General features: G+C 39.7%; 1 protein-coding gene across 2 annotated transcripts in view; it reads left to right on the top strand.

Moving 5' to 3' along the window:
* LOC126175024 (Werner syndrome ATP-dependent helicase-like) overlaps nt 1-26745 on the top strand; it is a 204002-nt gene that overhangs the window by 22996 nt on the left and 154261 nt on the right. For both annotated transcript variants that reach the window (XM_049921523.1, XM_049921525.1), the window contains one exon: nt 16477-16584. In XM_049921523.1, coding sequence (XP_049777480.1) covers nt 16477-16584 — 108 coding nt within the window. Of the gene's footprint in view, nt 1-16476; nt 16585-26745 lie in introns of those variants that run through there.

Genomic DNA, 26745 nt, shown 5'->3' with positions numbered 1-26745 from the left:
ATATAACATATACCGTACAGTTAAAAGGAAGTCACGCTTGATCAAGGTCTGCGTCACTTTCCATTTTTAACCAGACATAACGTCTGAGAAAAGAAAGAAATAATCATAATGAATATATTTAAAAGGAAGATAATTCAAGAATAATAATTTTCTGATTGCTACCAGAACCCTCTCACAGGGCAACTACTTCAAAGCATTGAGGAATTACATGGTGATATGGAACATTGTTGCATCCATTTCATCCATCTGGTCCAGTGAGGGCCTAAGGATAACAAAGTATAATGCTTCAAGATTATTGAAATTGACCCCATGTCATTTAGGCATACATATGACACAGTCGATGTTAATTGCAGTTGACCACTATGTCAAATGCCCGCTGTGTACAACTGCCGTATTGTGTCGATTGCAGAGAGGATAGCTCTCCCTGATCACCAAACTGCTGCATGACAAGAATGGAACAAGGGATCTAAAAATCCAAAATCTTTGATCATTTAACCTACCAGAAAGTACAGCCACCTTTTCCATTTTCAGATGACAGCAAGCTATTCCCAAAATTAACTCTGCCCTCAGCTATCATGAGAATTAATATTCCCACTTTTTCCTCGCCATGCACCTTAGCGATGTTCTTATTTCATCTATTCATGTAAAGAAAGGGCCAGTGTGTCCATCTCAATTTAAGAATTATAGAGTTGGACTGGTGATAACATATTGGATGTGTATGCATTGTGTTGGTCTGTTTCACCAGTATTTTTGTGGGATATGACTGCACCAGTACTGGACTGTGATGCGTTCTTTGCAAGCGTGAGAGTTTTGCCCGGAGCAGACATTGCTTACCGTGGCCTGGATTTCAGATACAGTTCCAATTCCATGAACTTCTAGCAGGCTTGTGAACTTTACAAGCTTTATGCTTTTCATTTTTAGTTGGTTAAATGACTAGACAGTTTGTGCAGCCTCGGCAATAAATTTGCCTCAATAGTCTAAACTTACCCATAAACAGACTCAGTTCTCCTTTATCTTAGATACTTTCAGTTTGTCTATAACATCAATGTGCTCTGTTGTTGAGATGAGATCCAGTTTGCTTAATATATATGTGTGGTATCCAGACCCACCAACTTTGAAAGCCTGCTGGAGACCATGGAATTGATCTCACAAGGGGACCCTCCATACTGTAAATTACGGATTTTGATGCGCTTCAAATATATTGTACAGGCACTTACGCTGAGTACCTGGCTACCCGGTTTTTTAGCGGTGGGCCTTGGTTTTTGAGAAAATCGATTTTGAAGTTCATGGCATGCTTTGTATACCTGTAACATTACATATATCCCGAAAAAATCAGTGTAGCAGTAAAGGTTCATGGCTACCGTGCTGGAGGTACTGTGTTCGAATCCTGCTCGTGTACACTCTTTTTCTTTTTTCCAAAATAGAAAAATTCTGTCTATTTCATTTCAAATAATATCAACAAACATTGTAAGTTGTGCAAAATTATAAAAATATATTCAGTTATAAATTTTTTCAAATATTCATTTAATTTTTGGTTTGCAGTTGGAGTTCCAAATGTTCGTACAACGATGACGGACAAGCATAGTGTAGGCTGTCTCTTTGGTAGGTCTGTTGCATTTTCTAAGTGTCCTGCCAATAAAATGCAGTCTTTGGTTAGCCTTCCACACAACGTTTTCTGTGTGTTCCTTCCAATTTACGTTGTTCGTAATTGTAATTCCTAGGTATTTAGTTAAATGTACGTCCTTTAGATTTGTCTGATTTATCATGTAACTGAAGTTTAACGGATTCATTTGAGCACATACGTGTATGACCTTATACTTTTCATTATTTAGGGCCAATTGCCAATTTTCAGACCATTCAGATATCTTTCCTAAATCATTTTGCAATTTGTTTTGATCTTCTGATGACTTTCTTAGTCGATAAATGATAGCATCATCTACAATCAATCTAAGACAATTGCCCAGATTGTCTCCCAAATCATTTATATAGATAATAAACAGCAAACGGCCTATAACAATACCTTGGGGAACGCCAGAAATCACTTCTGTTTTACTCATTGATTTTCTGTCAGTTACTACGAATTGTGATCTCTCTAACAGGAAATCGTGAATCCAGTCACGTTACTGAGATGATACTCCATAAGCACACAATTTCACTACAAGCCGCTTGTGTGGTACAGTGTCAAAAGCCTTCCGCTGTTCAGAAATATAGAATCAATCTGAAATCCCTTGCCAGTAGCACTCAACACTTCATGCAAATAAAGAGCTAGTTGTGTCTCACAAGAACGATGTTTTCTAAACCCTTTTTGACTGAGTGCCAATAGACCGTTTTCTTCGAGGTAATTCATTACGTCCGAACACAATATATGTTCTAAAATCCTGCTGCATATCGACGTTAATGATATGGACCTGTAATTTAGTGGATTACTCCTACTACCTTTCTGGAATATTGGTGCGACCTGAGCAACTTTCCAGTCTCTGGATATGGAGCTTTTGTCAAGTGAACAGTTGCAGCTGATTGCTAAGTATGGAGCTATTGCATCAGCATACTCTGAAAGGAACCTAATTGTTATACAGTCTGGACCAGAAGACCTGCTTTTATTAAGTGATTTAAGTTGCTTCACTATTCTGAGGATATTTACTTCTATGTTACTCATATTGGCAGCTGTTCTTGATTTGAAATCTGGAATATTTATTTTGTCTTATTTTGTAAAGGCATTTCAGAAGGCTGTGTTTAATAACTCTGCTTTGGCAGCACTGTCTTCGATAGTATCTCCATTGCTGTTGTGCAGAGAAGACATTGTGTCTTGCCACTAACTTAATTCACATTCGATCAGAATCTCTTTGGATTTTCTGTCAGGTTTCGAGACAAAGTTTCATTGTGGAAACTGTTATAAGCATCTCACATTGAAGTCTGCCCTAAATTTCGAGCTTCTTTAAAAGACTGGCAATCTTCGGGATTTTACATCTGTTCAAATTTGGCATGCTTGTTTCATTGTGTCTGCAACAGTGTTGTGACCTGTTTGTGTACGAAGGAGGATCAGCTCCATTGTTTGTTAATTTATTTGGTATAAATCTCTCAATTGCTGCCAGTATTATTTCTTTGAATTCAAGCCACATCTGGTCTACACTTATATTGTTAATTTGGAAAGAGTGGAGATTGTCTCTCAGGAAGGCATCAAGTGTATTTTTATCTGCTTTTTTGAATAGGTATATTTTTCATTTATTTTTGGATGATTTGGGGCTTACAATATTCAATCTCACTATGACAACCCTGCAGTCACTAGCCCTTTTGATGCTCATTATTAACTCAGGATTATTTGTTGCTAAGAGGTCAAGTGTGTTTTCACAGCCATTTACTATTCGCATGGGCTCATGAACTGACTGCTCGAATTAATTTTCGAATGAACTTTCCTCCGGCTTTAGCCAGCTTTCAGTGTCTGTAACGATTTGAGCATCAGCGCTTTCTATTAGTGCTTGGAGCTCAGGTACTTTCCCAACACAGCTACAACAATTTACAACTGTTACACCGATGGTTCCTGTATCTACATTCTTTCTGTTTTCCCAAGATCCTCTAACCTAAAAAACCGCCCAGTCCATGCCACACTGCCCCTGCTACCTGTGTAGCCACCTCATGTGTATAGTGGACTCCTCACCTATTCAGTGGAACCCAACCACCCTTTGGCACAAGTCGAGGAATCTGTAGCCTACACAGTCAGAGAACCATCTGAGCCTCTGATTCAGACCCTCCTCTTGGCTCTGTACCAGAGATCTTCGATTGGTCCTGTTGACTATGCTGCAAATGGTCAGCTCTGCTTTCATCTCACAAGCAAGGCTGGCAGCCTTTACCACTTCTGTTAGCCACTTGAAACCAGAGGCAATCTCTTTTGGTCCAAAGCAGCATACATCATTGGTACCGATGTGAGCCACCAACTGCAGTTGATTGCACTCTGTGCTCTTCATGTCATCTGGGAGGACCCATTCCACATCTGGAATGGCTCCACCCAGAATGCACATGGAGTGCACATTGGTTTTCTTCCCCTTCTTGGCAGCCATGTCCCTAAGGAGCCCCATAACGTGCCTAACGTTAGAGCTCCCAAATATCAATAATCCCACCCTCTGTGATTGTCCAGATCTTGCAGGCTGAGCGGTTTCCTCTGAAACAGGACAGGCAACAGCATCTGGCGAGTGACAGTGTCAGCCACAGACAGCATGTGGCACCTGTTTGTCAGGCTAATGATCAAAAATGGCAAATCAGCTACCAGCAGAAGATAAATATGAAGAACTGACTGACAGTGTGTTGAGTAATCTGGCAGTGTACTACTTTGAATGTTGTGATAAGCATTTTTGGAATGTTATTCCAGAGCAAACAAATCTCTATCATGTGTAAAATAAGCCCGCACATATGAATGAAATTCTATTCTTTGTGGGCCATGAAATTCCAGTGGGTACATCCAAGTTACCACAAACCAGGATATACTGGAGTAGGCTACTTGATATGCCTCTTATTGCTAATGATCGGGATAGGTATTTCAATTACAAAACAATTTACACATTGTAAATAATTTAGATGTCCATGACTGGAGTGATAAACTGTGGAAAGTGAGGCCTGTAGATAATTCTTTAGAGAAACAAATCTCTCACATGGTCACACTCTAAACATTTCTCAAATGACCAGCAGATGATCACATTCTCTGGGAGATGGGGCATGAGAACATACATTTCACCTAAGCCTTAGGCTAAAAAATTGTATTTTTCAGATTGTCTAGCTCTTGGCTTCACTATTTATACTGGGAAAGGAACCGTGCCTGAATCTGAACTGAAAAAAATAGATTTAGGTGCAGGTTCAGTTAAGTTATTGACTGTGACAGTTCCAAAAAATGGACAGCATTTAATACACATTGATAGACTTATTTTATTTATTTTGTATACAGGGAATAAGTCAACTGAGCTGTCTGTTAGATAACAGTTTACAACAAAGAGGGACCATCATGAAGAATAGGACTGATGAGGTGGCTTCAAAATTTAAAGTTGATCATGGCCTGAATAGAGGGGAATGGGATCAGTATGTGAGATAGTACAAAATGCTGTGTGTCTTAAAATGAGAAGATAACAAGTCTGTTATTCTGTTCACGTCCTATGTTGGAAGTGAGCCACAGGGTTCTTGTAAGTGATCTTCAAGTGTTCAGAAGAAATATTAAAGTGTAAAATCCATGTTGGAGTAATGACAATATTATGAAAAGGATAGCTTGCTACTCACAATATAGTGTAGATGTCGAGTCACAGACAGGGAGTCTTTTTGCTGTGCCTATCTGTGACTAACATCTCTTCTATATGGTGAATAGCAATCTATCTGTTTCATAATTTTGTCAGAAAAATATTGATAGTCCAAAACCAGCTATTGTAAAAAGCTCCAGTTGTAACACTGCTGGCTTTGATCTGTGTGATAGGTTCGTGGCTTACTGTATTACAGGTCAAACACCAGAACAAAGAAGTGGCCACTTACACTGTTTAACCATGCTACTGATTTAGTTATTGTTAATTTTTGGATTATGTAGAAAAGATCTTAAGCAAAGGAAGGAGTACCAGAATGTAAAAGACTGTCCTCAATCAAGTTTAGATTGAATTTGGCTGATTATCTAATGAAGTCTTCTCTTCAGAGAATTAACACAAACAAAAATCTTCATGTTAGTTATAAAATATTTTTTCTTCTACTGGTTAAGACCATAAATTCACTTAGGTGTACCTTACATACTTTATAAAATATAAAAAATAAAAATTAAAACAGTGGAATTTAGAATGTAATGGTGTGTAACAACAATAAAACGAATAATGAAAACATTTTTTTCACTTATTTTATCACTGTCACTGAAGAAGTTAAGGCTGGATATTAATTTATTTTCACATTACACTTTCTACTTTCTAAAAGAGAGATTGTCCACCAGCATCAATTCTTCTTCTTCTTCTTCTTTTTTGATTGTCAGCATCTTGCAGTAAAATAAGTGCTGCACATGCCCTGTAATGGCTGCTAAATCCTCTTGGTCCTCCATAATATCAGCTGGTGAAATTGTAATTAAAATATTAGTTTATAACAACAAAAAAATGGGAGCAACCTCAACATGGTATCAGAGTTAACTGCGATTCCACATGACTGAATTCCTTGCTCACAACCCCTAAGTTTAGTGTGCGTGACAGACCGAACACCAATGTGTTGGCGACCCAACATTCAGCTAAATCCATTGCCTGTCACTTGTTAGCCTTTGTTCGTCTAGTGAGTATTCACTTTTACTTGTAATTTGTGATCCACATATAAGTTAGTGACCTTTCAGACATTATTTCATGAGCCTGGCACAGAAGTTCTGAGAGACTTTGTGTAAATGCATTTTGTTCTCAGGAACACTAAAAACCCATTGTCATATTCTTTTTTGATGTCTAGGTACTCCTTAAGAAGTTACGAATTACTCTTGGGGCTTCATAGTGTGCTTGTTTCCAGGTGCACAAAAACATCAACCATTGCCTTAATGGAAGCCAGATCCCATTAGTGATGGGACAGTCAACTGATTTTAACAACTGATTGGCCAGTCGATTGTTATCTCATTTAGCTGGTATTTTTAGTCAAACCAAATTAGTCTTTGCAGCCACATCAGCTGTATGGATGTTTCTGACATATTCACCGAGTTTGAGTTGTACACCTACTGTGGAACAAATGGCTGACACAGGTCCCTGATGGTTATGTCTGTTACGAGGTGCATTCAAGTTCTAAGGCTTCCGATTTTTTTTCTAGTTAACTACTCACCCGAAATCGATGAAACTGGCATTACTTCTCGACATAATCACCCTGCAGACGTACACATTTTTCACAACGCTGACGCCATGATTCCATGGCAGTGGCAAAGGCTTCTTTAGGAGTCTGTTTTGACCACTGGAAAATCGCTGAGGCAGTAGCAGCACGGCTGGTGAATGTGCGGCCACGGAGAGTGTCTTTCATTGTTGGAAAAAGCCAAAAGTCACTAGGAGCCAGGTCAGGTGAGTAGGGAGCATGAGGAATCACTTCAAAGTTGTTATCACGAAGAAACTGTTGCGTAACGTTAGCTCGATGTGCGGGTGCGTTGTCTTGGTGAAACAGCACACGCGCAGCCCTTCCCAGACGTTTTTGTTGCAGTGCAGGAAGGAATTTGTTCTTCAAAACATTTTCGTAGGATACACCTGTTACCGTAGTGCCCTTTGGAACGCAGTGGGTAAGGATTACGCCATCGCTGTCCCAGAACATGGACACCATCATTTTTTCAGCACTGGCGGTTACCTGAAATTTTTTTGTGGCGGTGAATCAGTGTGCTTCCATTGAGCTGACTGGCGCTTTGTTTCTGGATTGAAAAATGGCATCCACGTCTCATCCATTGTCACAACCGAACCCACAGAAATGCCAACTCTGGAGGCGATCTGTTCAACAGTCATTCGGCGATCCCCCAAAACCATTCTCTCCACTTTCTCGATCATGTCGTCAGACCGGCTTGTGCGAGCCCGAGGTTGTTTCGGTTTGTTGTCACACGATGTTCTGCCTTCATTAAACTGTCGCACCCACGAACGCACTTTCGACACATCCATAACTCCATCACCACATGTCTCCTTCAACTGTCGATGAATTTCAGTTGGTTTCACACCACCCAAATTCAGAAAACGAATGATTGCACGCTGTTCAAGTAAGGAAAATGTCGCCATTTTAAGTATTTAAAACAGTTCTCATTCTCGCCGCTGGCGGTAAAATTCCATCTGCCATACGGTGCTGCCATCTCTGGGACGTATTGACAATGAACGCGGCCTCATTTTAAAACAATGCGCATGTTTCTGTCTCTTTCCTGTCCGGAGAAAATAATCGGAGGCCTTAGAACTTGAATGCACCTCGTATACAACCACTTTCACTCAGTCTGGGATTGAGTGATTTCACTTACATATTGTTTCAGTCTTCACATTTATAGATGAACCCTGACTAGGGTTGCCAACTTTTTTTAGAGACAAATAATATATCTTATTGCAGGGTGAGGTGAATAAAAAGTATTTTCTTGAAAATGTAAGTGTATTGGGATGGAAATGTCATTTTATGTGTTTCACATTAAGGAACTCTCAGCAGACTATTGTTGGATATTGCACGAGCTGTGAATGCCAACAGATGTGTTGAGAGCTGCTTTATATGAGCAGAAGGTTACTACTTACATTAATCTTCCCTCCCCTCCCTTTCCTCATCCTACGCCTTCTCCGCAATTTGTGTGTCTATCACGCAGAATGCAGTGTAGCCTGCCTTCTGGTTCATCAGGAGAGCAGCTGAATACAGAAGGTGACAAGTGCCTGCTGGTAAAGGGCAGCTGCAGCCAGTGGACAACAAATGCCACCTCTCCACTGAATCTGCTGCCCTGGGCAGTAACACAGACACTTCCCTCCCAGTGATCCAGAGGGGTGTGATCCTGGATGGTGTCAGACCATTTACAGTATGGCTAAACATAGGCTTAACTGTGAAACTGAAGTACCAATATATGAATGTGAATATACTTCTTCACTCTCATACTTGCTACATCTTGAAGGTTGTAGAATGTAAACGGCTTTGTGTGCAGTTGTATGACGTGTATGAATATAATTGGTATCGTGGTTTTCTGCACAGTACGTTAGTAAATGGCTGAATAAGTGCTTAAGAGCAGTTTTTTTATCAGTACACCAGTGTACATGTTGGCACAGAACCAGCTAAGTGAAAAATCTGTGCAATTCGCACATTTTTTTTATACATAACAGCTGATGTTGGAATTTTCCTTTTTGTGAGATTGCATGTACAAGATTCATGTGCCAGTTTGAAAATATAGATTGGCACATTTTACTGTTTGCTAGATTCTACATAATCTTTCATTGATTGTATCAATACCCATTGGTATTGGGATATATTTTGAAATTTTGAACGCTTGTGAGTGCCACAGTAAATTTTTGAGAACAGTAAGCCTATGCTTGTTCAAAACAATCTTTGTCTAATTTTACTGCATAATTATATGAGAAATAGGTCATTTCTGAGAATTTTCGAACACTTACAAAGCTGTATTTTCATAAGTTACTGGTATGAGTGTTTTTAATATGTAACTTATTTTGTAGCAAATCAGTATTTGTGTTTCACAGTTACTGCAAAAAGAATTCATCACCTCAGAATTTCATTTTATATCAATGCAGATAAATGTGCATTTTGATAATTTTTGGGAGTTCCCATTTTCTTATGCATAATCTAATTTGTAGTAAATTGGCATTTGGGATTTAATTGCTGTAGCAGATATTCTAACCAGCATGTTGTGTTACAGCTAGTTTCCCTTAAAAAGTAGTCCTTTATATCATCTATAATTATCATAAATTAACTCTGTTTTCGAGCTTGCTAACAACTATAATCAACCTCAAAAGTTTTAGGAAACAAGTAATTTTTACCGCAGGTTTTTTCTGCTGCTTTAACAGAAAACTCATTTTGTGTATTTGCTTCAATTATTATAGGGAATTAGTAACTTTTTAGCTCAATAGATTAAAAGATAATCAGTGGACTTAATTTAAAATCATTTGTTCACTGTCCTGTAACACAGTGCGCCAGCTAAAATGCAGCCCTACCGTGAATGCTGTTCTCTTATACAGAATGAGTTGATTGACAGTTGCTGAGAGTCATCATGTTGGAAGAGCTCTCGAGAGTCATGTACCAGTGGTACCACCATCTGTCATTACTTGTCCATTTGACTGCGAATGGCATTCCAGGCATCCTATACATGATGGATGGGGAGCAGGGAGGACTCAGGGCATTGATTGTACCAATCCCTCTAACAAACAAGTTTAAGGTGCTGTGTCTCACTGAAACTGAAACTGAGCCCATGGGACTCACTTCACCTGTTTTGGGGAAACCTGGTTTGTCTGGTGTCGGCATGAGGCAAATGCAAAAGGGTAGGGGGTCTATTAATCGTTGGTAGTTAAAGTGTACGGTAAATGATAGAGCCTCTTAGGGCAATGACAGCAAGGGACCAGAAGGACACCATGTGCACCCAGTGTTTATGCCTGGGGGCCTCATTTGTCGTGTTGAAGAGGCTGTTCCGGCAGCCGTTGAGAGCCTGTCATCTGGTCTCCAAGGTCATACTTGGGGTATTCCAGTGACTGGCAGAGAAGGTTGAGAAGACCATCGTTGCACTTTGAGTTTCATCGAAGCTCACAATTTGCATCGTTGTCCCCAGAGCTGATTTTAACCCTTTGGTTCTGAGTCGAGTGGAAGGACAGAACCAGTGACTTTGAAGGATCTGTGACTTGAGCCATAGGGTTGAGAACTGTAGGGTCCCCCTAAATGAGACAGGTGTGCACTCCACATCACATGCTGCCAATTCAGGTAGCTGACTGTGTGGGGGGTGCACACAAGGATATTTTAGATTAGGTAACCCTCCATCCAGTCCAGAAAATGAAAGTTGTGGGGTACTGAGAAGTATCAGTGTAATATTGAAAGAAATCTCTCCCACAGGTGAGGGTATCAACATCCTAGTAATTAACTGCCGATGCATTGACAACAAAGCACCAGAGTTTGAAGTTCTCCTAAAAGTAGTGAAGTTCGCATGATATTAGGTACGGAAAGCTGCTTGAAGACTGAAGTTGATAGAAATGAGATTTTTGGGGAGAATTTAAATGTATATCAAAATGGATAGGCAAATGGGAAATGGAGGTGGTGTCTTTGTCGCAATAGACAAGAAACTCAAATCCTCTGAGACAGAAATTGAAGCTGACATGTGAGATTGTTTGAACAAGACTCGGCATTAGGGGTGGGCATAAAATGATAATTGTATCCTCCTGCCACCCACCAGATTCATCTTCTGATGTAACTGAAAACCGTAGAGAAAACCTCAGTTCCCTTGTAGTAAGTTCTGCTGTCCTACTGTAATTATTGCTGGAGATTTTAATCATCCAACAATCAACTGGGAAAATTACAGTTTTGTTAGTGGTGGGCATGATTAGATCAAAAGTACTATCATATGGGGAATCAAGTGAAATTTGCGACTGGTTTGAGGACTTTTTTTGTAGGAAGAACACATCATGTTATCTTGAATGGAGAGTAATTGTCAGATGTAGAAGTAATTTTGGGTGTGCTCCAGGTGAGAGTGTTCAGGCCCTTGCTGTCTGTGTTGTATAGTAATGACCTTGCAGACAATGTTAATAGTAACTTCAGACTTTTTGCAGATGATGCATTTATCTTTAATGATCTGCTGTCTGAAAGAAGCTGCACAAATATTCAGTCAGATCTTGATAAGATTTCAAAGTGGTGCAAAGGTTGGCAACTTGCTTTAGATGTTAAGATATGTAAAGCCATGCTTCACAAAACAAAAGACATAGTATCCTATGACTATAATATCTATGAGTCATTGTTGGAATAGGCCAACTCATACAGGTACAGGTACCTGGGTGTAACACTTTGTGGAGATATGAAATGAAATGCTCACATAGGCCCACTCATGAGTAAATCAGGTGGCTGACTTAAGTTTATTGGTAGATCACTGGGCAAATGCAGTCAGTCTACAAAAGAGACTGCTTACAAATCACTTGTGCAACCAGTTCTAGAATATTGCTCAAGTGTGTGGGACCCGTACCAAATGGGACTAACAGAGGATATTAAATGTATACAGAGAAGGGCAACACATATGGTCATAGGTTTGTTTGATCCCTGGGAGAGTGTCACAGTGATACTGAAGAATTTGAACTGGCAGACTCTTGAAGATAGACATAACTATCCTTAGAAAGTCTGTTAACAAAGTTTCAAGAACTGGCTTTAAATTATGACTGTGGGAATGTACTACAACGTGTTATGTATTGTTCACATAGGGATTATGAGGATAAGATTAGAATAGTTTCATCATGCCCAAGAAGTATTCCAACAATCATTCTTCCTGCACTCCGTAAGTGAATGAAATGGGAAGAAATCCTAATAACTGGTAAAATGGGACGCACCCTATGCTGAGCACTTCACAGTGGCTTGCCAAGTATAGATGTAGATGTAGATGTAAATTCAAATGGTTTTTAATTAATTGATGTGATCACACATTTTCAGTAAAATGGAATGCAAACATTCAATAAAACATGGCAATGTTATGTTGTTTTGTTTGTCTCGTACTCTGAAAGAAACACTTATGCTCAACAAAAAGTTGAGCATAAATGTTTCTTTCAGTGATACATCAACTTAATTAGTTACATGTTAATTGCATGTGGAATCAGTTCACAGAAATATATTAATCAGATTTGAATAACAAAAAGAAGACTTGATCTGTTCAGTGCATAATTAAATGCTTTTTTTTAACAAAGTCAGTCAACTTTAGGCTGTTGAAATATTATTTATTGTGACTGCAGTTTCAGCACATGGTCATTGTCAAGCACTGTGGGATGTTGTAGCTCACAGCACTTGACAGAGACCATGTGTCAAAATTGCAATTGCAATAAATATTATTCCAACAGCCTCAAGGGAAGTGACTTCATTCAAAAATTTCTCGGAGGCTGTGGTCCTAGTCCTCATGAAAGTTCATAATTAAATTCATATGTATAAGGTGCAGTCAAGTGAAAATGAGACAGATGGAAAAAATGTAAGTAAACCATTATTATTTCAAAATGATCACCATAAATGTTAATACATTTATCATCCTGGGCCAACGTGTTGCTGAGGTTGTTTCGAGCACGCTTGTAGGTTTTGCTGGGAAGCCCTTACAGATCCTCCACACAGACCCAATCACTCCGTATGTGACTTCCATATTTTTGAAACTCTGAGAAAAGATATTCATGGCTGTCAATTTGCTTTGGACAAAGAGGTGCTTGCCTCATTACAATCGTGGTTCTGCAGGCAACTGTAAACATTTTTCCATTAAGGCACTGACCATCTTGTATCTCAGTAGAATAAATGTATTAATGAGTATAGTGATTACTTTTGAATAATAAACAATCAACTTACTTTTTTCAGTCTCTCATTTTCGTCTGCCTGCCCCTTATATAACGTTTATTTTTTTAACTTTGACGTGCCCCATGAGAGATCTTCACATACCTCCGAAGATGGGGCTCCCTCCAGGAGTATGTGTACCACTGTCGTATAGCACTGCTTTAGTTTAACTAATGAAAGTACTACAGTCTGGTCACTCAGAGGAATGGATGGCTACCTCAGTCAGATAAAACATTGTAGGGTGGTTTCAGTTTAAAGAACAAACACATAGTTCAACTGACAGAAAAACTACAGATTGCTTTCACTTGAAAAGAACGAATGAATAATTCAGTCAATATGCAGAACCACGAGCTGTATTGACTGTTTTCATCCAGTTGCTCTTGGAGAAAGCAAGTGAAAGGTTTTGCTTGAAAGAAAAAATGAATAGTCCAACCAACTGAATCAGTCGTCATTCGGTTGTGCCGTAGACTGATTTCACTCAAAAATGGAATGAATAATGCAACCCATATGTAAAATTTCAGCAGTGAATCAATTGTTTTCTAACAGCCACTTGAATTGATTGTTTTCATTCAGTTTTTACAATCAATAGATTGCGTACCTGGTTGCCAATTAAAATTTTTATACCATCACTGAATTTTTTGTCTAATAATACTTTTGGGTACTTCATAAGGTCATGGAAGCAGTTTCATCATGATTCAGCATGTGTTTGATTCTTACTTGGTTTTTGTTTGGAACAATCCATCCTGTTTTCATATGCAAAGGACATTTGTTTTATGTCCACAAATTGTTCATCTGCAGTTTTATATAGCCCAGATGATTTCTTAGAATTTAATAGTAAATGTAATCTTGTCCTAACACAGTGCATAACCACTCTTCAGAACACTTATATTGTCAATGCCTGCTATAAAATAGTTTCTGCTTCCTTGATTATGTCTGATAACTCTAAAGCCAGAAGATATTTATTTTACTCCAGACAATCTAACTTTTCCAAGAACAAAGTTTGGATAAGTCATTATTAGTTTTGGTGTTAACTATTTTCATACAGGGTACTTGGAGGTTTCTTGAACTCTTTAAAGGAATTTATTATCCAGCACTGTGATAAGACCAAAGTATTGAACATGACTGCAGACATACATTGCTAATGGCCAGTGTGTTTTTTATGTGGTGCTCATGTCATTGTATGATTGTTGTCTATAATTTCTTTTCTGGAAATAATACCATAGTAGATTCCATTGTATTGCTGCCCAGATCATAACTAATACTTTCCCGTTTCCCTGTGTTTTATTGTGGAAGAAACTTCAGAATTTTCCATATAAGGGGTGATAAAAAGTTTCTGTTCAAAGGTTGTCCAGTCCATAATTGACATGCCAATTAGGCAATATCACCATGATCATTGAGGCAATCATCCCTCTGATGCACCATATTGAAGATATGCATTTGGTAAAACTCTGTGTTCTGCTGCATGAAGAAGTCCATAACTGCCTGGTGCACATTTTCACCGAACAGAAATTGTCACCCCTCCAAGACCTTTTTAATGGACCAAAGTTGTGATAATTGCATGGGGAGAGATCATGATTATTGGGCAGGTGCTCAAGTATCTCTCACTTGAGTTGGCATAACATCATGAATTACATTCATGACATGGGGACATAAATCATCATGAAGCAGCAGCACTCCTTGTCGCAGTTTTCGCAGACATTTTGCCAATTGTGTGCCATAATTTCTCCAGCTTTGCGAAGTACCACTCCACAGTGGAGACACAGGTTCCTTCAAATCAACAAGCAGTGGGAACTGGTAATCAAAAAACAGGGTGTGCATCACCTTTCCAGCAGATGGCTGGCTCCTAAACTTCTTGGGACAAGGGACAATGGATGACACCATTGCATCATTGACACTTTAAACTCCGGTTCACAGTGGTCACACCAGCTTTCATTACCTGCAACAATGCATTTGAGGAACATGTTGCCTTCAACATTGGAAAGCATCTGGTGCTTCAGGCAAAGAACCATCTGATGTGCTGTCTGTCTGGCATTCACTGCCTAAGGTAGCCAAACTGCTGCCTGATAATGTATTGTACAGTACTGAAGCTGTAATCAAAATCCTTTGCTAGCACACAAGTGGCGAGGTGCCTGTCTGCCCTAATTGTATCATTAGCTGCCCACTTGTTATCTGTAATGGATGAGGCTGGCCTTCCAGATAGTCCTGTGCATCTTGTGTTGAATCATGGTCAGCTCGGAATTTAATGCACCATTCCGCTATAGTGGTTCTCGACAGACATGTTGCTCCAAACAGTTTCTTCATTGTCAGATGGACATGTAGTGGTATTTGTCCTTTGGCAGCCACGAAAAGAGTAACAGCACATTGATCCTGTTTGGATGCATTTGGTGCTCACATACCCACACTGGAGTTACGCTGCATAGGGTATACACTGCAGCAATACCCTCCAAAAGAAACTTTTTGATCGCCCATTATGTGAATCAATGAATGTACCACATATTATTTTTCTGTTATTTATTAGTTGTCTGTGATTTATAATCATTACTGTAATCCTTTTTTGTGAGTTAAGTATAAATAAATTCATTGTATCCATTGTGGATTATGAACTGCAACTGTGATTTAAATTGGGGATTTATGTATGTAAAAAGCAACCAGTCACGTTCTTGAATTTTGGTACAATTTATTTTCTGTAGCATTACTAGTTTTGAAGCCCCTGGAGGATCTTCATCAGATGGAGGTGTTACAGTGCAGCTGGATGCTATGGTCATCATAGTGGCAAAAATAACAGGAATTTGTTTATTCGTACGAAGAAGTTTATGAAAAGATAGATCATTAAGGTTCATAGTCTTTTTGTTACCAGTAACTAAATTTCTGTTTCTGTCAGCACTATGACTGTAGTGTCCAGCTGTGCTTGGTACAGACAATGTTCCTGTAACCCCCATGTGATGATAAGTCTGCAATGGTTTGAAAATTGCTTGATAGTACAGAAAATAAATCATATCATAGACCAAAAAAGTGACTGGTTGCACTTTACATACAAATAAATCACGAAATATAAAATAAAATGAGAGAATAAGTTATAAGAAAGTAAACTCATTATCCAGAAACCCCAATCTATTGACTTAGGATATACTAAATGAGGAAAATGTCAAAGAAAATTAATATGCTGATTTAAGACTAATGATGAATATATTTATGTCATGGCTGTGAGAAGCAATAATATGACCAACATTCCACAGAAAAGTCTTAATATATCGCAAGTATTAATAAAATAATGTAAAAGAAAGTAACACGGAAACATGACAGTTGATGAAGAGTGTTAGCAGTATAGTAATTGTGAATATTTCTATATTCTTATGCTGCATTCCAGACATTAAAACTATTTCATTTCAAATAAAATATACCCATGTTTATCTTTTGTGCTGCGTATTGTTAAAATGAAATAATTTTCAAAAACTTTAATTGTTTTATTAAATGTTCATTCTTTTTTTCATCATTTTTTAAAATTCTTCTTCTTTTTAGTTTGACAGTCAGTGCCCATCTGAGAATCATATACGGGTTCTGAAAAAATATTTTGGTCATCCAAAATTCAGACCATTGCAATGGGAGATAATTTATACAGTTTTAGAGGTAAGTGCAAAAAATTCCCTGCTCAGCATGTACCTGTAAGTAGTCTACAATTAAACATAATTTAAGTACATGCTGACTGCCTCCACCTCTCACCTCCCCAGCACTGGCCAAGCATCTGTGGGTAGGAGCAGCCAAATGGCTTGTGCACACACAGAATGCTTGCTGTAGGATTACCTTGTGGGTAGCCTATATTATCTGCACCCTTGCCCCATAGGTCAGTGTTGGTAACATCCTTCCCAAACTGTAAGTCACTAGTGGTTCTGCTCCCTTGACGTCGTATGTTTAGAATGTTAGAATGTGCAGAACAGTTGTCGAGCAGTGCCACATTATCTCCAGTGAAATGGCAGTCTTCTATGTGAAGAATAATAAAGATCACAGAAACAAAAATTCTTGTGTAATCGCGAATTTGGTATCACCCGTGCATCTTGCTCTGATTGTCATCTGACTTCCAAGTCGGTTAAGGCATCATACAAGGTATGTCTTTAAATGGAACAATGCTTTTCATGATTTACAGCCACTCAGTTTATTTGTTATATTCTAACAGCTGTGTGCAGAAATTTACTCTACAGTACTAATTCTGAGTAAATTCTTTTCCATCTGCTACTTCTACTTCTACTACTGCTACATTAGTATTACTAAGATACATTCCTCATCTCCTCCCTCAGTGGAAATTTTACTAAATTTAGTGTAAAATCATCCCTATTTTGCTGTTTTACAAGTTTTTGTGGAAAAGTACCTCATTATCCAAATTTAAAAGCTAATCTAGCGTTTGTAGATGACAGTATTATGAAAAGGAAAGATTTCTACTCTCCTTGTAGAAGAGATGAGTTGCAGACAGACGTAACAAAAAGACTGCTATAAATGTTGAGTTTTCGGCCAAAAGGACTTCTCCTAAAGGAGAAAACATGCAGACCTTCACACAAGTACAACTCATACACACATGGCCACTGTCTCTGGCCACTGATGGTGGTCTTCAAGCAACTACACCTGATGGGAGAAGCAATCTGTGTTGGGGATAAAAAGGAGACTGGGGCAGGAAGGTGGAAGGATAGCAGGGTGGGGGTGTAGTGCTGCTTGTGGGAGTGTGCAGCGATGTGTTGGGAACAGGGCAGAGCAGCTAGGGGTGCAGTCAGAACGTTTGGGAGGGTGGAGGGGGGGGGGGCGAAAAGGAGAGAAATAGAGGAGAGGAAGGAAGGCTGGTGGGTGTGTTGGCAAAGTAGAAAGTTTTGTGGTGCTGGAGTGGGAGCAGGGAAGGAGATAGGTAGATGAAGGGCAGGGACTAACAAAGGTTGAAGCCAGGTTACAGGAATTTATTATATATTGCAGGGAGAGTTCACACCTGTGCATTAAAAAAAAAAAAAAAACTGGTGTTGGTAGGAAGGATCCATATGGTGTGGGCTGTGAAGCAGTAATTAAGAATGTTGTGCTGGGCAGCATGCTCAGCAGCTGCATGGTGCAGATGTCTCTTGGCTACAGTTTGTCGGTGGCTGTTCATGCAGACAGACATCAAATTGGTACTGGAGCTACATAGAATGCAGAACAATGGTTGCAGCTTAGTTTAGAGATCACATGACTGTTTTCACAGGAAGCATTGCCTTTGATGGGGTAGGTGATGCTTGTGACTGAACTGGAGTAGATGGTGGTGGGAGGATGTGTGGGACAGGTCTTGCATCCAGGTCTGTTGTAGGGATATGAGCCAAGAGGCAAGGGGATGGAACAAGGAGAAGAGTAGGTATGGATGAGGATGTTGTGTAGGCTTGGTATGTAGTGGAATATCACAGTGGGAGGGGTGGGAAGGACAGTGGGGGTGATATTTCCCGTTTCAGGGCACAACAAGAGGTAGTCGAAATCGTGATGGAAATATGATTCAGTTGCTTCAGTCCTGGGAGGGGAGTGCTCCTTTGTGGTCAGGTGGTGGGTCTGTGGAAGGTGGTAGTTGACTGGAGAGACAAGGCACAAGAGACTGTTTCTGTGCAAGGTTGGGAGAGCAATTACGATGTGTGAAGGCCTCAGCAAGACACTTGGTATATTTGGAGAGGAACTGCTCATCACTGCATATGCGACAGCCATGGCTGTATGGAAGGCTGTATGAAGGGACTTCTTTGTATGGAATGGGTGGCAGCTGTCAAAGTGGAGGTTCTGCTGGTGGCTGGTAGTTTTGATGTGGACGGAGTTACTGATATAGCCATCTTTGAGGTGGAGGTCAACATTGAGGAGGGTGTTGGTTTGAGGGGACCAGGTGAAGTGAATGGGGGAGAAAGTGTTGTGGTTCTAGAGGAATATGGATAGTGTGTCCTCACCCTCAATCTAGATCACAAAGATCTCATTAGTGAATCAACCAGTTGAGGGTCTTAGGACTTTGGGTGTTTAGGAAGCATTCCTTAAGGCAGTCGATGAATAGGCTGGCATATGATGGTGCCATGCGGGTTTCTATTGCTGTCCTGTGGATTTGTTTGTAGGTGACCTCCCAATTTCACCTGTCCGAACTATGTCCCTGTATGATCCCAGAAGCAGCACTACACGCCTATTTCCTCCACCACTCAGCTTGCTTCTCCCATCAGGTGCAGTTGCTCGCAGTCTGGCCTCAGTGTTCATATATCTGTGTGTGTCACACACACACACACACACACACACACACACACACACACACACACACACACACACACACACACAGAGAGAGAGAGAGAGAGAGAGAGAGAGAGAGAGAGAGAGAGAGAGAGAGAGAGTTGCACTTGTGTGAATATGTATCTGTGTGTCTACCTTATAAAAAGGCCTTTTTGCCAAAAGTTCAACATGTATAGCAGTCTTTTCGTTGTGTCTGTCTACGACTCAACATCTCCTCTATATGGTGAGTAGCAGTCTTTCCTTTTCATAATTTTGCCATTATTCCATCCTGGATTTTGTGTTGTTAGATTTCTCAAAAGCGAAACTACCCCAAAAATAATAATATCCCATGAAAAGTGCTGAACTCTTGTTATGCAGACATAATTTTTAAAAATTACAAATATATTAACAGCTTATCATTATACAATTAATTTTGACCATTCAGTCCTAGTAGATTTGTTAGAGCACTTTGCTTTAAGTCGGTCCAACTGCATGACGTATTGACTGCGGGAGGAATATTCAACAAATGTAGGGTCTAAAGTGCAAGAGGTGTAGGTGTGAAGCCATCAGACCAGGTTCCCTTAATCTTTTTCTTTTGAACTAACATATTACCAGAGTTCTCTCTTTGCCAATTTGCATTTCTACACTGTTTCTGAGCTATGCAGTTCTTTGCCCAGGGTGAGGGTACTATCACAGACTTACTGCGAATAACTTCTCATCTCCTTTGCCCCCTATATTTAAATGTAATCTCACTGTCGAAACCACATCCCTTTACCATTTACTTTTGCTATGACAGATCATTATATACAAAAGAATAAGACAAATTCCACTTCAGAAACAAGTGAATTTCCACCAAATCTGCTTGGTAGAAGCCAAATAAGAGGGATTTTCTTTTTTCTAACCAAGGTTGTGTGAGCTGTCAGTTCAGTACCCTATGTTCCAGTTACCAGTATTGGACAGCCCCTGCAGGGGAATGAAACTTAAAGGGCCAAAGGACACAGTAACTCTACATTCAGAGAATATCTATTTAGTGATGTTAAATAAATGCATGCTCACATTCATGCATTCATTCATTCATCCATCCATTCATTCATCATGTTCTGTAGATCCACTCGAGACGGAGAACCATCAGAGATGTGTTAAGTTAAGCATTAACAAAAGACAAGAAAATCATAGCAACTTAATCTGTACAATAAACTATCACTATGCTTGTCATGCTTTTAGCTTCTAAATTTAATCAAGTAAAATAGAAAGAAAGCTGCTACTCGGGGAGGGGGGTGAGGGGGTGCAAGTCTTCTGTCTCCTTTGTCATATGGGGTGTCCATAATTAAAGTTCCAGTTTCAAAACACTGTAGAAAGAGAACCACTGCTCGGAATAACATCAGATTTGAACAGCATATTACTAACACGGGGGAATGTCATTGGGAAGGGGTGGGGGTTAATGAAATTTTGACCATAGATGGTGCTGTAATCATCAGAATATGCACACCAGCAGAACCACTGCACATGGCTGTTCCTCAGTTTGCATCCGAGACACTCGACATGACTGTTTCCATGAAGGATCACACACTGTTGGTAGAGCTCTTTCACAAGAACAGTGACTCTGTGCCAGTAGCCCCGCAGGTGGTCTGGGCACTCACAGATAAGAAAAATGTCTGCTAAGGGTCTGGAGAAAATGATTCCAAAATTTTAAGAGACAGGTTCTTTTGAAGTGCAGTGTGGCAGAGGGAGGAAAGCAGTTGATCCAACTTCTGTCGAAGATGTAGCCACACCATTGCAGGAGCAGTTGAGGGGTGGTGTGCAGACATGCTGTGCATGGGGAATTGCCCAAAAGTTGGACACACCTGCAAGCACGCTGTACAATATCCTTTAAAACATCCTGCATTGCTATCTGTACAAAATCTTCCATGTTCAGAAGTTGTTTCTTGCTGACCTTCCAAAAAGAGAAACGTTCACCTTGGAATTTATTGCTCACATGAAAATAGACAGTGTGAATTGCCATGGAACTTTCCGTGGACAGATGAAGCGTATTTCCATCATCCAGGACATGACATGTCAATACATAGACTTGCAGAATATGGACAATGGAAAATCTGCATGCACATCAGTTGATGCCACTTCGTTCTGCAAAGGTGACTGTGGTGCGGATTGGGATTATCATTTTTCGTAGAGCTGTATTTTTTCAAGGAGATGAGTCCTGCAAGTCCTGTTATTAACTGTATCATCACTGGTAAACATCATGAGTGTCTTTTGTGCACCATCATCATTCCAACCCTTCAACAGCAGAAAATGTGTGGGTAGGATCATTTTTATGCAATATGGCAGTCATCCACACTTTGCACAACCAGTGAAATATATGCTGCAGAGGTGTTTTGCAAATGCTAGAATTATCAACCATAATTTGCCTACATCGTAGCCATCCAGATCACCTGATCTTTATCTGTGTGACTTCTGGCTGTGGAGTTACATGAAAGATGTGTTCAGTGCTCCAATTACAAATGTAGCTGAATTGAAGGCATGCATTGTCGATCGCATTCTGAATGTGACCCGGGACACTCCAGTCTGTTGTGGAACATGCTATTTCTTGATTTCAAATTGTGGCAGAAAACAGTGGACAGCATATTGAAATATTGAACATGGCATACGCGAATCTCATGATAATTAGAAACAGATTTCATTTTTCTTTTTATGCAGGACAATTAAAAACCAATGTCATTTTACTCTTTATGTGATCTGTGCCCCACAACAATTGAATGCCAAGGTCATTTTGCTTTTCGTGTAGTTTTTGCCTCGGGACAATTAAAAACTTGATTTTTAGCATCCAATTGATCAAATCTTGTCATGGTGGGTGGGCTTAGCTAACTAACAGTGCCACAGCTGTTGACTGCTGAACTTTTGCAGTTGTACACATTGAACAGTATGAATGGTGTAATGCACAATTCAAACCATAGCCATCGTTTTGTGATTCATCTGTCATTTGTAGCCATTCCAATTTATGTTAAGACTTTTATGGCACCATCTATTGGTAAAATTTTTGTGGTTTTTTTCCCCCCCAGTCTACTTCATTTGAGCAATGGTTATCCTAAGCATTTTGAAACTGTAACTTTCATCATGGATGCCCTGTACTATACCAGTAACATCTGGTTCTTAAAAGAATCAAACTCCCATGTATAAAACAGTTTCAAACTTATGATTATTTTACAAATGGGTTAATGTGTCAAATGTTTGACGTTAAGCATGTACACAAGAAGTAGTTTAGAAAAGGTTTGAAATTATGTTTTAAGTTGATTGTAAGTTGCTAAGTGCTCTCATGGTCAAACACAGGGTGTGTGTAGTCATAGCAATTTGTGCTCCATTTTAAGTAGTGTTTATGGCGTTGTACCTCTTGAACTGTGTTGTACAATGATATAATTTGGCAGATACGAGCAGTGGCGTAAGTGGATACTGTCTGCAAAATGTATTGATGTGTTTTGAATAAAGCTAGCTAAAGAAGTACTAAATTAAAACACCATGCCTGATGTGATAGCAGTGAAAATTTAGTGTGTGTGTGTGTGTGTGTGTGTGTGTGTGTGTGTGTATGTGTGTGTGTGTGTGTGTGTGTTTGTTGTGGAGGGGGGGAGTGTCGGTGCGGTGAGAATACATTTTGTAAAGATCTGAAATTATATGTGAAGTTCATTTCAAGTCACTTAGTACTCTTACTCTCAAATAGTGGATGAATATAGTGTGGGTGCTTGTACTTGAGCTACACTGTTTTGTGAGCTGTGACTCCCTGTTGGGAATTAAAACACTTCCTTGGGGGCGGGGGCTGCAGAAATGTAAATGTACAATCAAATTTTACATGGATTTTAGCTCATCAGTTTTGTTTAGTGGCAATTGTAGAGCACAGCAAAATAATCCCCTTTTAAGAAGATCACAAATTTATAATGTCCTTGCAGACTTCTGAGTTCCATTTTAATTAAAAGTATGTAGCTGGATTTGTTTTGTAACAAATAAGCTATGTAACACTATGAATATGCTTCTTGTTTATTTACAAACATTAGTTTGTGTTTGGTATCAATTATTTCAGTCAGTTTAGCAGAAGCCAATTTACAAAGTAAACTCAAGATCTTCATCACAATTTATGAGAAAGAATTTGAATAGTTCCTATGTCTGAATACCCTTCTCAATACAACTTTACTGCTTGCATTCACTATCACTGGCAGAAAACCCACTAAATGATCATAGTTCCCTATAGCTTCACAACACGGAAATTTTATAAAAAAAATGAGGAACACTTGAACAAATCAAAGTCCAGAAACTGTTATAGCATAGGTATTTGCCACTGAAAGCCAATCAGTAACTCTACTGCTGTCATGGATACAGAAATCCTTCCTCCCTTGAACCTAATAGGAAGAGAGTTAGATTTGAAAGTGTCTTGTCTGGTGTTTCAGATAATGTCAAATTTGTCTGCAATGAGGAAGACGGATGGTGCTGACAATATAAATGAACAAATTAGAAATAAAATTAGTGGCATTAGTAATATCTCTAAATAGCAGAAACAAGAGCTGTATAATTTATGGCATAACAATAGTGATGTGTCTCAGAAAGACCCTATCGAGTCTCCAACCAAAATCCTCTAATCCAGGAGACACATCTCCTGCTAAAACAGAAACATTTTGACATGTTTCAGCTCATGATGGAAGTCCCTAATCCTCTGAACATCAATTCCCAGCTATATTACACCATGCCCCACCACGCTACAGAGTTTGTCTGCTATTGGTTGTTACCTCCGTGGCACTGCCACCGTGTTACTGCACAATAAGTACAAATGTGTACAACTTCTGAACAAATTGGCTAACCTTAGCAACTATAATTAAATAAAAGTTGTATCCTAAAATGCACGTAAAGGCTGATTATAATGATACCAAACATTACGTATTTACTATTTCTAATCTCTCATAAAAAGATTAGGTTACATTGAATTATTTCACTAACACATTTTAATTTTGACATTGAATTAAGCACCTAAGTGCTCTACACATTTTGCCGATAGACACTACCACTTTTTTTTTCTTCAATTTAATGAGACATTTGATTACAAAAAGAGATAGTCAATGTAATGCTGTGTGTGCCTACATTACTTAAACTTACATGGAGGTCTGTCTCAAGTAGAGGTAACAATACCTCTTTATGAAGTGCTGTAAAACAGGCTGCCTCACTGGTGTCTTTTCCTTTTACAGCATTTAACAAATATGCAAACAATTAACCTGCTGGATAGTATACAGTGTCAGATTCAAACCCTTGGGCGCCAAAAATGTGTGATCATATCATGTGTTTGAAGGAGACAACGTTGTAAGACACGTGCCGTGAGGGTGCCTGGGTAGCCTGCAGTGCTTAATAAATGTTACCAGCTTTGGTCATAATGCAATGCAACTGTTGATTTATAGAGTCCTGTCATTCCACTCCCTTGTACTTGAAAGTCTGTGACCATCTTGTACCAGTGTCCAGAGACAATGTCCTTTTATGCTGTGTTTTAAGACATGCATTCCACTGGTGCCAGAGCAGCCTTCAGAATGTATGAAGTGAGTAATGAGACAATCTGTTTTAACTTCGGGCTCTCCTAAAGCTTGCAACCTACTTGCTCACAAGAAACGAAACACTATTCTCTTTGTGGTGTATTTTAAGACACACTGCATGCTGGCACGTAAGCCACCTTTGGTTTCATGTAATAGATGGGTCAATGACATCACTATTTTCGATGCAGGCATGCCACCAGTACATTCAGTCTAATGGTGTGTGAAAAACACAATCCTCTATTGCCGCAGTTAGCCATGGCTACCCTCAGTGCCTCGGGAACACTAACAGTACACCTCGTTGAGTGTGCAGCGCACTGCCCTACTGCCCTGCTCATACATAGTGCAAAGCACACTTGTGTGTTTCTCCTGTTATCTCTCAGCACCCCTGAAAGAGCTGTCTTCACTACTCCCCTTATATATTTTATAAAATCGTAGCAATTTTTCACATTTTCCGTGGAGCCAAAATTTGCCTTTATCTTTTTTAAATTGGGATCCACATTCTGCATTCATCTAATATCCTTGCATATACACTGGTGTCCAAAATTAAAGCAACACACACATGTTACTGCATTTATTCTGCCACAAAACAAATTAAACAGGTGATAGAAAAAAATAGTAAAGAATACAAAACGTAAACAACTGCAGAATTCATAACTGTAAACAAAAATGTTATTCATTTTCTCCAATGTAATGGATTTGCACACACTTTGTGATAACTTAGTAATGTCGTCAGTGTGGGGTGTGACTAACCCTGGCAGAAATACAGGCCTGATAATGATGGGGTCAGCTGTGAACAATGTCATCAAGCTCATGTTGAGGTAATAACGCCCATTCTTCTTTCAGAGCTGCTCGGAGATGTTGAAGAGTCATTGATGGATGTAACCCTTCTCCCTAGTGCATCCCAGACATGCTCTATGGGATTCAAATTGGGAGAGTAAGCAGGCCGTGCTGCATGCACAGTATCTCCCATTTCCAAGAAAACGTAAACCACCCACACTCTACAAATTGAGCATTATTGTCCATGAGCACGAAGTCTGGGCCCACAGCACCTTGCAGTAACCGCACATGAGGTACCAGTGTTCGAGTGGTCAATGTAATCCCTGCCCACACCATTAGGGATCCTCCTCGACATTGGTCTCAAAAGCAAGTTCCAGATTTCCTTCAGATGCAGATCCATCAAGAATCACTCTCCCGACCAAACTGAGACTCATCTGAACATCAGCCCACTTTTCAACTATCCAGGTGGCATATTGACGACTCCACTGTAGATGTTCTCTTCTGTGAAGACACATCAGAGATACTCATGCAACAGGTCTCCCACAGTAAAGGCCACTGTCGCAAAGGCTTCTGCCTCGAAGCAACACGTCCAGTGGATACTGTGTCAGGTACCTGCCTTGGTCTTTGGAATACAGTTTCCATCTCTGTAAACTGTCCCTACATCCAAGAAACAACAGAAAGATTCAGATTAGGCCACATCAGTTTGCAACTGTCCTGCTTCCATTCTTCCCATGGCCCTCCACCACAGAAAGCCTGGTAGGCATCTTCTCTGTGCCATACTGCACCGTCTGTGACTGTGTACACAGCAATGGTGGATGTGAGACTACCCAGCAAACACTACCCAATTTGATAGGTGCCGTGACATCACCATTAGCGTGGTTGTACATTGGCCGGAATGCTATCTGTGCAGAATATGATCGTGCTGACGCATGTTGACAGTTTGTATGATTATTTTGTGAATGTGGGGAAATAGTGGTTTGTTGCTTTAATTTTGGACACCAGTGTACTTTGCACCTTCTTATGACAGTGTATCGCCATTTTGTTCTCAGACCCATCTATGTCTCTGATGTCACAGTTAACCTGTTGCAAGAACATTGCCCATCTTGTAAATCGTCCATTGAGCAACTTAAATTCCCACTTGCTTGAGTGCCTTGTGGTCCATAAATACCATTGTTTTGTGCCCTTTGAGGTAGAATCTAAACTTTGTAAAACCATATTATGTCTC

This window comes from Schistocerca cancellata, chromosome 3 (assembly GCF_023864275.1).
Source record: "Schistocerca cancellata isolate TAMUIC-IGC-003103 chromosome 3, iqSchCanc2.1, whole genome shotgun sequence".
NCBI lineage: Eukaryota > Metazoa > Arthropoda > Insecta > Orthoptera > Acrididae > Schistocerca > Schistocerca cancellata.
The sequence above is the reverse complement of the archived record's forward strand: the minus strand, read 5'-3'. Positions and strand labels throughout refer to the sequence as shown.